This window comes from Lactuca saligna, chromosome 3 (genome assembly GCF_052625555.1).
Source record: "Lactuca saligna cultivar CGN05327 chromosome 3, ASM5262555v1, whole genome shotgun sequence".
Lineage (NCBI taxonomy): Eukaryota > Viridiplantae > Streptophyta > Magnoliopsida > Asterales > Asteraceae > Lactuca > Lactuca saligna.
The window spans coordinates 217606582-217619758 of NC_136419.1; the positions used below are offsets into that span (position 1 = coordinate 217606582).

The following is a 13177-nucleotide window of genomic DNA, read 5'->3' on the forward strand; positions in this document are numbered from 1 at the left end:
GTTCAACCCATGCGTTTTGAGTTTTGGGTTTAACCCGATGGGTTTTGGGTTGTAACCCATTTTTAGCAAATTTTTATGACTTAAAAAATAAAACAAAATTAACAACCCAGATTAAAAAACCTAAAAAAACCAATTACAACACCAAAGTCTAATGATAGGTACACTTCAAAGTCGGTTTTGATTCGGTTTCGGTTTTTCAGTTTTAGTTTTACTCACCCCTACTGATGGGTACACTTCAAAGTCTAATGATTCATTTAACTTATTTTATTATATTTAACTTTTAAAGTTTTATTAGTTCTGACATGTTATTTTCTTCTCAAATTTTCTCAAATATTAAATATTAACTCGGAATTAATCATATGCCATTTTTATCGTTTCTTATTTTTATAGTCATATACGTAATGTGGTGCGATGGGATAAAAATGAAATCCGAACTATAGATTTAGTAGTATTTATTTTAATTTCGTGTATTGTATGTAATATATTGATTTAATTAAGGTGTTTTTTTGTTTTTTTTTTCTAAAAACCAACTTCTAACTACTTATTGCTGCGCCACACAACACTTGGTCATTCGCAACTGTTTGTTTTTCAAAAAACTTCTAACTTAAAAACTGTTGCGCGTGTGCTGCGTGACGCAACACTAAACCATTTGCTTCAAACATTCACACCTTACTTTAACTTATTGCAACAGTCTGCAAACGTTAAAAAACAAACAAACTTTTTATTACATGTTGCAGCCGTTTGATCTATATTTTAAACTACAGAGGGTTGCAGAGGTGGTCCGTAGACTTCAGACATTATCTCTTCGAAAAAACAAACAACACTTAAATATTATTGCTCGAAAAAACAAACAACACTTAAATATTATTGCTAATTAACTTTATATTTTATAAATCAAATATTACATTTGCTTTAAAATAACAAATTATAGCTTTATAAAATATGTCACAAAGATGAGAGTATATTGGTTAAATTTAAAAAAAAAAATGATCAATAAGTGTAGAAGGTTTAAGTTACTAACATTTTTAAAAAGTTTGTGGAAATGATGTGACAAAAAGAAAAAACATACATGAGCTCGATGATTTGAAATGCCTTAATGTTGAGAGGATGACCAAAAATAAAGTGGGAAGACATGAAATCTTACCATACAATATGTCATATAGGTAGGTAAATGTTCTTTTCCATCATGAATACCAATAGTATAATGGTATTTGTCTATTTGATATGAAGGAACATATTTTTTTCGAAAAACATGACTTCATATAGAAACGGGACAGATTGTGGTGTAGCATAGGTCCTTGTTTAGGTCGTGTGTAAATGTGTAATATCTGTATAGTTTATTATTCTCTGCCTTGGTACTCATTAAATATTTTTATGCGCTGTTTGTATTTATTTGCAGCTAATGTTGTTTTTTACTACTTTATTCAACTTGCATATGCAAGATGTCATTCTAATGCAAGTGAAACAGAGTCCCTTTACCTCCGTAAGGGTAAAGGTATGCCTAACATCTACCTCTCATACTCCATTTTGAATGAGACAGTTGATTGGGCTCTTTGTGTGCATGGAGTGACTTATATCACCCAATTAATAGGGTGTTTTTTTTTTATGTACTTGATTTAACTGTCCTAGGTTGTTGGAATAATAACTTCAAAAAAAAAAAAAAGGGGTAAACCACTCACTCACATAACATGGATTTCAAGAAAAAAACGTGGAAACAAAATATATGCATTCTCTAATAAAGTTTTACTATATCCGAGAACTACAACACTGCAAATATAAACCAACGGTGTTTAACACAATCAAGGTAACACAATGGATAGAATCAATAAATTTTTACCATTTCCATATATACATATATGTATTTTATATATATCGCATTTAAGGGGTCATTCTCCTTCATGGTTGTTGGAGCCATTCCTGAATGGCAGACCTCAGGGCGTGATTAGGTACAAGGTTGGAGTTGACCAGGTCAAGGTTGGTCATGGGTGAGGTGTTATGCCCGCTGTCTAACCATCCTTTTAAAGCTTCTGCTTCGTAAGTAAATCCATCCGCAGCAACCACCGGATCTTGCATGATTTCCTGTATAAGAGTAAAATCGTCATTTTTAACTATCATATTGTTCAGACACTTGGTTCAATGCAATAACATAATAAAACAGTCTTTGTTCATACAAAACACTTTAGGAGTACAATGCTCTAACGTAAAGATAAACAAGTAAATGAAACTATGCGGCTATGTCTTGCATTTAGCCACCAAAAATATAACCCAAAATCAATCCATGTTTCATATAAATGAGTTGAAATTACCCCCAAAAGTAAGATAAGAGAAAGCAGTAAAAAAAAAAAAAAAACAAACCTGAAAGATTGGACAGATGAAGTAATGTGGAATCTGACATTGTCCATCCGAACCAAATCTAAAGGAAGACAATCCACATGACACCCTCATTGGTTCAAGCACCCTCCATGCCTCAGACGCAAGATCCGGTCTATTCTCACGAACACTATCACAACAATTCATCGCTAACAAAGCCAACTGTTGAGCTTGCACAAATGGCCAATCGCCAGCTGTCGGATCCAAAACACTCTTCAAATTCTCTTTATTCATCGCATACTGCACTTCCTTCCTCAACCCCAAAGCCGGTTTCCCCGTCAACAACCTCAAAAGTATAACACCAAAAGAATATGTATCTGATTTCGAAGTCAACTCTCCGGTTGAAAGAAACTCCGGATCCATATACACAAAAGTCCCCTTCGGATCTGTTCTGCAACATAGCGATGTATTGTTGGATGTTAATTCGTTTTCTGAAAGGACGCGACAGATTCCGAAATCGCTTAATTTGGTGACGAGGTTTTGATCGAGGAGGAGATTAGCTGGTTTTAGATCGCCGTGAATGACGCCGCATGAATGGAGGAAGATGAGAACGGAGCATAACTCGGCGGCGATTCGGATTCGTGTCTGCCATGATAATGGCGGAGTGTTGTTTTTGCAAGTGAGTCGATCTTCTAAGCTTCCTCCTGAGAGATACTCGTAGATGATTATCCAAGCGTCTGGACATGCTCCGATTAGGGTTACCAGATTTGGGTGCCTCAGTTTGCTCAAGACGCTAACCTGAATATAATTACACACAAGATAAGTTCAGATACATTATTATTATTAAAAAGACCAAATTACCCTCAGTAAAATACCATTTTGGTCCCTCTACTTTACCCAAAATTACAAGTTCGGTTTAACTTGCATTAACATTTCAATTTCAAATCGTATATAAGTAAGAAAAGGGCAAAACCGACATTTACCTCTTGTTGAAATTCTGAAGGTCCTTGCAAGCTATGAGAATGCAACATTTTAATAGCCACTTGAGTATGCCTAAGTGACCCCCTAAAAATACTTCCATACCCTCCTTCACCAATCTTCAAAGACTGATCAAAATTACACGTGGCATCTTTAATTTCTTGGAAAGAAAACTCGGTATAAAACTGAGCCATCGCATTTGAACTGGACCCTTCATCTCGTCTTTCCTTCTCTTTCATGTCCTCTAAAAGCCTAATTGCATCATCACATTCCACTTGTAATTCATCGCGTTCCTTTTTGTAGTTTTTCAAAAGGTCAACAGCTGAGAACATTTTTTGCTCAAGTTCGTTGACCGTTTGGTCAACGTCTACGATTTGAGTTTCGAGATGTGATTTTTGTTGGAGTGCAATTTGGAGTTCTTGTGACACTTCATTTAGTTCCTTTTTGATGCTTTCGTGTTCTTCTTTGGTTTTTTCAAGTGATTCGTTGATTTCATGTCGCAGTTTTTGTTCGTTTGTGTATAAGGCTTCCGATGCTTTGACCTGTCAAATTTTACAGATTATATCTTTTAAAGTTATATGTTATTGAAGTGCACTGTGATTATAAGACCATTCACATCAGTACAATCTTTTAATTGTATCATGTCAGCTTGTGACAAATCAACACCTATTTTTTACTTTTTAACAAATATATCATTTATCTGTGCCAAAAACAAATCAATTATGATGCTATTAAATAAAGAGTAAATTACTGAAATCGTCCCTAGGGTTTGGTCAAATTTGCATGTTTGGTCCCTAACTTTTTTTTTGCCCTCGGATCGTCCATGTGGTTTGATTTTATTGCGTTTTTCGTCCCTATGGGTTAGTCAAAATTGCACGTTTAGTCCCTAAGTTTATGTATGTAACTATGTAAGGGACGAAAAATGCAACAAAATCAAACCACAGGGACGATCCGAGTGCAAAAAAAGGTTAGGGACCAAACGTGTAATTTGACCAAACCATAGGGACGATTTCAGTAATTTACTCTTAAAAGAAACAATGATGTGTGTATTTTAACTTTTTATTAATCGCTCTGTATGCTTTAATATTATTGTATTTGTTTTATAATGTAGAACTTAGGTAAAAAAGTTACAAATTAAATTTTATTTAATATACAAATATATTTATACAATAACCAATTATAATGTATTATATTAAAAAAAAAACATTATGCTATTTTTATGTCCATTAAAACCATTATATTTTCTGATTTTTGTCAAATAAATGTTTCCAACATGATCTCCTAACAAAACAAGTTGCATACCCTACGAAGAACTAAAAAAATCACATGAGATTATTAATTTTCAAAAACATTAATTGCTATTCCAATACCATTTTGCCAGAAACTGTAATGTCATTAATTTCTAGAAACTTCCAAATAAGGTTTTATAATTTAAATCAATTATGTCATATAATCCTTTTTAACTCCATGTAACCGGAAAGCATTAATTTAACCAAAATTTGTAACGGACACAAAAATAACATAAATGTTTTTTTTAGCATCAGAGGATAATATGTTGGTTTTTTCTAGTGTTTTCCCTTTAAATTAATTAAACGTAACAAAAAATGACAATGGTTTTTCAATTGTATAGTTTTTACCCTTCGTTTAGCCTCCATGGCAGCTTTTTCTGCTTTCCTACGCCTTAAAGACTCTTCAAATGCATCTCGTTTTGAATTATCTGCTTCGGCCATTGCTTGTACAAGTTGATCATAAAGCTCATCATTCACACCTCTTTCCTGCTATACATAGTTTCATGTATAAACTCTTCATTAATTTGATCATGCAAAATACTTTCATTAAAATACAAAAAAAAAAAGGGTATCATAACACATACCAAAACACTTGGAGGTGAAGTATGACGAATATCAATATCCTCTTTAAATCCATACTCCAATTCAATTTCACCACTTTCAATTATTGCATAAGGCTCCACCACTTCACTAGAACATGTAGACAATCGAGACCCTGTTGAAGGACTTCGACTTCTCTGTGAAATCCCACTCCATTCATCGGATGTTCTTCCTACACTTACCCTACTTGAAGAAATTAACTCAACATTAAAATTTGGTGAGGTTTTAATCCCACGGTTGTCGGACATGGCTCTATGGTAGTCTCGCATTGGACTATTAAGGGGTAATCCCGTAATTTCACTAACGGATCTTGACCTCAAGGAACTCGGTCCGGAATTAGAGGTTGTGTTTGGTTGCAGTGATAGAGATGAAAGTGAAACATTAACTCCATCTACTCTTCCTTGTCTACATTCATATTAGTAGTATTGTTAGTTGATTGATTCTTTTTTACTTAATTCAAAAAGAATGACACATAAAGAGTAATATAATACCTAGTGAAAATGATGTTTCCTTTGCATATGAACTGAATCTGACATGAAGCAGCTGCTTGTAAACGTACATAGATGGCTTTCTTGGACTTTAAGTCAACCATTTTCCTATATTATTATCAAAGGTGTAATAGTAAGCATAAAAATGTAATATTGATTTAAAATCAAAAGTTTTTATTTTAAAACTTGCCTTGAAAAATGCTTGTCTGCAGCTGCCCCCATGACAAGCCTTCTGACATTGTGATCGATTATGAATTCAACAATACCTTTCTCAATAGAATCGTTATCAACATCATACAACTCTGCAGTCACCTAATTTAATTTAAAGATTCGAGATCACATAAAGTAGGGTTAAAAACGTAATTTCAAGATTCAAGACTCGCTTGTTACACAAGATAGGACAAAATATGTTGGTGTGGAGTGGCACTTATGTCAATAGTACAAAAGTTGCAATTTTTTGTGGGATAGGAACTTGATTTTAATCTCTTGTTTGTGCAAAAGACGTGAATACCCTCCTCATTCTCATTGAAAATACCCCTAGAAAGCTTGTAACAAAAGTTGTTTGAAGGAACATGAAAGTATATAATAGTAAATAGTAATACCCCTGCATTCCGACATATTTGATTATATTCATCAAGAAGTTGATGCATATTTTGCTTCTCTTTCTCATGGTATGATGAGACTTGATGTGCTTCCAGTTGGTTTATTCGAAACTTTGTGCCCACTGCAAATTAGAATATACATTAAAAAAATTGTGTACCAAAACTGCCCTTAAATTTTTTATAAACAAACTTATCAATCTAATAGCATGAATCAAACAACAACAAAACTATTTGAATTCCATGATTGATTAAGGCACAAAAAAGAAAGAAACAATAGGGGAAAAAAGGAGATTACTAATAGGGATCTTGTCTGCAGGTTGATGAACATGAAGGATGCATATCTGTCTGCCTCCTGAGTTGCGTAGTGCCCATAGCAGAGTTGACTGACTCTCTTTCAAATCTTTCCCCACTGCCACATAAATTTTATCTTCAACTTCTCTAGGAGTAGGAGGTGTTTCTGCAAGGATTTCATGCCTACTTCCCATCAAATCGGAGGTGTCAACAACAGGATACCTTATCTGATTTATTCTTTGTGCGCCCACAGCCATCTGGAACAATTCCGAGACCTAAATGTGTGTTTTTGTGTGTTCTTCAACACAATCGAACTCCTGATCGATTGAATCGAAGAGAAAAACGCTGACACACTTTTTTCCCCTAATAATTCTACTTACATATACATGTATCTATCTTCTTCAACCGAAAATCAAACGCTATTGCAATTATGAACAGGAAAAATCAAATTATGGAAGGGAGACACTCGGGATACTTTCAATTTCTCTCAATTTACTATATATACCACATGTACAGATGAACACGCTCCGACACTGTAAAGTAAAATCATACACGAAGGAACTGAAACCCCCCAAGTTCATCACATATGAAAAACCTAAATTGAAGACGAAGTTGTGATGTCTACAGAGAAACGAATTTTAAAAAAAGAGAACTCCAGAAGACTATAGAGACTGTAAGACATTGAAATTTGACACCTTATGTTAACGAACCATTGCAAAAAATGTAATCGATGCTATCGAAAAGGATCTCGGAAAGTGACAATGATTATATCATGAAAGGGGATTACTTGTTTATTTGTTTTGAGCTATGAGCTATATACATTCTTTGACTAAGAATAAGATAGCTATACATACATACATACATACATGCATGTATGTATACTATTGAGAATGATGTTGAATTTTCAAGTGATTTACAGGTGCAATTTCATGGACCCTCCATCAATTCCTTCGTCCTCTCTCTCTCTCTCTCTCTCTCTCTAAGGTTTATGATTAAGAAGATATCATATTGCAAAATGGTCCTTGGACTATTTCTAACATGTACTTTTCATTTTTCATCTTTTGTATTTTCTCTCCTTCAAATGACAATTTATTCTTAATACTATGTTTTTTTTCTGAAGATATATGGATTTTATTTTATACAGAAATAAAAGAATAAAATCATCATCATGTTCATACTAAAATAAGTTTAAAAAATTCGAACATTCCAGTTTCTCATGTATGATAAAACCTAAGAAACAAACTTCTCTGATATAATAATTTTATATTCAAAAAATTAGCATATCTATTTATTAATTTAATTGAAGATGGGTTATGGGTAACCACACGCTAACCCACCATTTCCTTTATTACTTTTTATGATCTCTTATTTATTTATATTAGTTACAAAAGTGAACCATACACTTTTGTAATTTATCATTCATTTTGTCTTTTTACTTTTGGATTCTCATTAATAATATTATATACTAGTATATGTTTGTGTGTGTGTGTTTTTGTTTGGTGTTGATAATAGATTCAAAGGGTAACGACTAGCATGTATGATCTTTCCTTTTATATATATATATATATATATATATATATATATATATATATATATATATATATATATATATATATATATATATATATATATAGGGGATAGGGAATATACATTACAGTCCCACCTAAGCTTAGGTACTAAACCTCTAAAATATGTCGTTTTAACATGCCAAATGTGCTCGGTTTGGCTTCACTTGGTAAATATATCATCCTCCATAACATTTCTCTCTTTCATTATTGTTTTACCATCTCTGTTGCTTTCTTCAATTATCGTTTATTACTTCACCACATTACTAAACCCTAAACCTAAACCCTAAACCATAAACCCTAAATCTAAACCCTAAACCTTAAACCCTAAATCCTAAACCCTAACCCCTAAACTTAAACCCTAAACCCTAAATCTAAACCCTAAGCCCTAAACACTAAACCCTAAACCCTAAACCGTAAACCCTAAACCTAAACCCTAAACCCTAAACCCTATTGTGTCGATCTTGAATTTACATCTTGAAGTATTAACCGTGAATCCATTAACCGTAATCTTTATATAGTAAAACAATGTATTTTCAAGAGGTTTAGTACCTAAGCTTAGGTGGGGTTGTAATATATATTCCATTTTCCCATATATATATATATATATATATATATATATATATATATATATATATATATATATATATAAATCCAGGATTAATTGACCGGTGTAGCAATTATTTGTATTTTTAGTTCATTTTGGTAACAATGTTTTTTTTTTGGTAAAATAGGTCAGTAAACAATGTGTTCCTTCTATTCTTTGTACGATTTGTAGGCTGAAAAAAAAAAGAGTTTGAGCATTTTATCTATCTGATGTGAAATGGTTAATAATGTTTATGGAATGGTCGGTTGATGGGTAAACATAGATATGATGGTTCTCACAAATGTTGTTGATGTTTTCCCTTTGATGGAAACCATGAGGATTTCGATGTACAAAAAGATGGCAATGAAAACGATCATTTTTCAGTTTTGCGGATGCTTTTGTCAATAATGTAATGATATCGTGTTTGAGAACAAAACGAATAAGAATAATATGATAGTTGAGCTTATTGTTGATTATTTATGTGAGTAGTTTGTGAATAGGAATATTAAACTAGCTATCAAATGGATTGAGTGGATATAAAATCCAATGAATATCAGGCTAAATAAAGTTTCTTTTCTGTAACACCTTGCTAACTTTTTAGTATAAATGTATAATATTTCAAGTGTTAAAAAAAGTTTGCTAAAACTTAAGAAAACCGGTTATTTGGATCAACGGTCAATGAGATTGTGAATATTCTATCATCAAGAGTAGATATTGGTTAAGGTGTGATAAAAAATCAAAACTGAACAACTGAACCAAACCAAATGATATTTGTTTATGATTCGGGTTATTCGTTTATTTGGTTAATTCGGTTTGGTTAACCGAATAAAGATACTTTATTTGGTTTGGTTTTGGTTAAAATTTTCTTATTTTGACTAAGCCGAAAAAACCGAATAAAGTATATAACTAATATATAGTTTTGTAGTTTTATATCTATAAATGAAAATTTATATTTAAATTGATGGATTAGTTACTAAAAATGATTTTGATAACTCATTATTTAATTATTAACCATTATAATCCTATAATTGTTTATATATTATATTAAAAAGCAATTAATTAGCAAGTGTTAATTAACATTTGGTTATTTCTTTCCTCTTCATATACGAGTAAAGTTTTATTAAATTGTTTTTACAACTTGTATGACTCAATCGACCCTTCAAGATAAGATATTGTGAAAGACCGAATATAATATGTGATGTATTAATGTATTTTTTTTTTCATTTGGTAAAATTTTAATAAGTTATTTTTCTTCTAATTTAAATATTTATTTTTAAATGCAGAATTTTATTTGGTTTACAGGTAAATCGAATCGAATTAACCAAAACCGATTAAACCGAACCTTATTTGGTTTGACTATAGTTAGTTTTAAGATGTAAAAAACCGAAAAAACCACCAAATAACACCCCTAGATATTGGTGCTTATTAGTATCAAAAGTATGTGTAATGGCATATTTAGTATGAAAATTTTAGTTTAGTGATACAATTGTTATACCAAATATTAGATTAGTAACATATTTTAACATATACATTATATATATATATGTATATGTTGATCTGGCACACATCATAGAAAAATGGTGTAAAATCATAACAGGTAAATAATATATTTACTGAGTGTTTTTTTATCAAAGAATTATATTATAAACATATTTAACATGAAGAAGTTAATATGATACCGTAAGTGACAAATAAACTAGTTTGTGATCAAAATGAATAAATCATTATTATATTAATTAACTGAAAGAAAAATACAAAATCATAAACTAAAAAACATTCATTTCCCCATATAAATATAAAATTTCGTCCACTTTGCAAATTTAGTACAGAAGCTCTGTAGTTTAATATTCTTTTGGTAGAAAGTATTGATAAAGAAATAGTAGAAGGGCCAAACTTGTAATCCCCGAAAAACTCACGGTTTCTTCATTGTTAAGCTTCCAATTTCCAAGGAAGAAAAACCAAGTAAATTTATATACTATAATTTTGTATAATGTTAGAAAAATATAAATAATTTAGAAGAAGGTAACCAGGTAATAATATTGTTGGTTGAAAGATTCGAGACTCTATAATAAAATTTCATTTCTCAACCTTTGACTTCTCATCATGGGGATAAATTTTAAGTTATAGTTGAATACTAGAATAATATTTTTCAGTATATATAAGCAATTTGAACATATATCGTTAAAAATAATAATAATAATATATAAACGTTTGTGCTAGAAAAATCTATTTAAAATCTTTCATAACCTTTTGTACTTAGTAAGCTTAATGAACACACCAAGATTATACATATATAGCCATCCACCACCTATTTCACTCGATGTGTCTTCAATTGCCTAAAGATTTAATAACCAAATATTAGCAAGTTTCTTTCAAAATTCGACATATACCCACTGTCATTTAATGCTAGTGTTGACTTTCGTGGTCATAGAAGTCATTTTCGACTCCAAATCAAAAATATCTAACATATGTTTTAAACCTGATCAGTTCAATCCTCATAAATATAAAAAAATCTGCTTATGTTAAATGGTATATAGAACATAAAAAATAGATGATAGGTTGCATTTTGAAACAAGTATGTCTAAGCATACAGAATATTGTGATTTCTTTATTAATCGAAGAAACCGAGGTACGAAGGAATATCCTAGTACGAGATGCTCAAGAGAAATAGTCAATTGTTGAACAAAACGTATAATAATGTTAACAAATAGAGGACTAAGTCTTTAAATTAAACCCGATGAGAAGTTGCAATAAAATATCTACAGATAAAATAAAATAATTACCCAATCTATCGATTTTTTTTATAAGCTCACCACACCTTCAAAAAATCGTGTCTGCAAAACAATATAATTTGCACATATGTTTATATCTATTCTATATACAGGATGATAACTATAAAAATGGTTCCTTTTTTTTTTTACTAAGGTCTAAAAAAATCCAACTTGCAACAATGGTCTTTATTTGAAAGTTTCCTTATGGTTTTAGTCCCTCAAATTAACACCGTGAATTTATTTATAGACAAAATTGCAAAAATTGTCCTTGTGGTATGCAAAATTTTGGGGTTTTAGTCCAAACAGTGATTTTTTTTGGTTTCGTAGTCCTTTTGGAGTGGTTTGTATGTGAAAATGATCCCTCCACAAACTGAAATGACTATAATACCCTTGGGGTATTTATTTTTCATTTTTCTTTCATTATTCTTAAATTTTAATATTTATTTATTTATTTTAACAATTAAAAAAATAAAAAAGGGTCCACCCCTCTCTCTCTCTCTCTCTCTCTCTCTCTCTCTCTTCCTTATGATCCATCACCCGTTCGTCTCCTTCCCCTGTCAAAGAACTAGAATCACCAGTGATGTTTTCCCGGTTCCCCACTGCCGCCACCTCCATATCCCCTTCCCTTCCGCCTTCTGCCGAGAAACACCACCAGAAGCACCCTCTCCGGCTGTTGCTACCCTTCTCAACCCCCACAACCCCGATTGAAGGCTTGAACCGCCAGAAAAACCGACTCCTTCATGCTTCATAACGAATCAGGAAAAGAAGAAAGAAAGAAGATGTTGCTTGCGATCCCTTTCGAAGACCCATTCCATTTTGTTTGACTGACAGACCAAACACAACCACAATAAGGCTTGATTTTCACCCTTATTGCTTGATTGAACTCCTCGGGACCACCGACAGTCGCTATTGGTTTGATTCCCGATCAATCCTCTTTTCCTTCCTGTGTTGTAGATGACACACACTCCAGAGTAGCAGAAACGGTGATCGATTTCGCCGCCATTAATGGTGAGAGGGTTTGTTTTTGTCCTGTAACACAAGCGATGAAAGAGGGGGGTTCTTCACCTTCGTGGGTTAGTTGAACAATCGAAGGTGATGACTTGAACAGGGCAACGGTGGTGGTGAGGGGCTGAAGATGGTGGTGGCAATAAGGCTGCTCCGGTGCTCTTCTATGCTTCATTCCTTTTTTGTTGTCGGCTGTGGATGTAGGGTAGCACTCGAAGTGATCGTAGGGTGTTTGGGGTGATTAATCAACAGGAAAGAAAATGGGGAGGAAGGGAGCTGCAGAGGTGGTGGCAATTTGTCTTATGGTGGCGATTTGCAACGGAGTAGAGGAGGAGGAGATCCCGCCATCTGATGTGGTAAGGGAGGTTGCTCCGACAACTCCCTCGTCGTTCTTCTTTCTGTTCCGGTGGCACACCCATAGAAGGGAAGCAACAACATCAAAAGGGGGTGTTTGGGAGAGAGAGAGAGAGAGAGAGAGAGAGAGAGAAAAGTGGGCCCAAATTAGTTATTTATTTTCTTTTTTCTTTAAATTAAATAGAAAAAATATAAAAAATATATCAGAAAGGGCATTTTAGTCTTTTCAGTTTTCCGAGGGATCAAATTTACAAGCAAACTAGCTCAAAAGGACCACTAATCCAAAAAACCCGTGGTTTGGACCAAAACCCCAAAAATTTTCATACCACAGGGACCAT

The 13177-nt window shown here is 32.7% G+C and overlaps 1 protein-coding gene across 3 annotated transcripts; it reads right to left on the bottom strand.

Moving 5' to 3' along the window:
* Window positions 1-1709: 1709 nt before the first annotated feature.
* On the bottom strand, window positions 1710-7509 carry LOC145037831 (U-box domain-containing protein kinase family protein). Of its 3 annotated transcripts, none has more exons than XM_078986567.1 (9): window positions 6563-7509; window positions 6268-6389; window positions 5856-5977; window positions 5669-5773; window positions 5162-5582; window positions 4926-5063; window positions 3294-3830; window positions 2356-3108; window positions 1710-2079 (listed from the first exon to the last, which is right to left on the bottom strand). In XM_078986567.1, exons 1-9 carry the CDS (start codon window positions 6813-6815, stop codon window positions 1897-1899), a joined length of 2634 nt encoding a protein of 877 aa, XP_078842693.1. In that variant the 5' UTR covers window positions 6816-7509; the 3' UTR covers window positions 1710-1896. The 3 variants fall into 3 exon arrangements, with proteins under 3 accessions (XP_078842693.1, XP_078842692.1, XP_078842694.1); XM_078986566.1 differs by having other exon boundaries at window positions 4926-5066; XM_078986568.1 differs by having other exon boundaries at window positions 4926-5066; window positions 5856-5967; window positions 6563-6701.
* Window positions 7510-13177: the final 5668 nt, after the last annotated feature.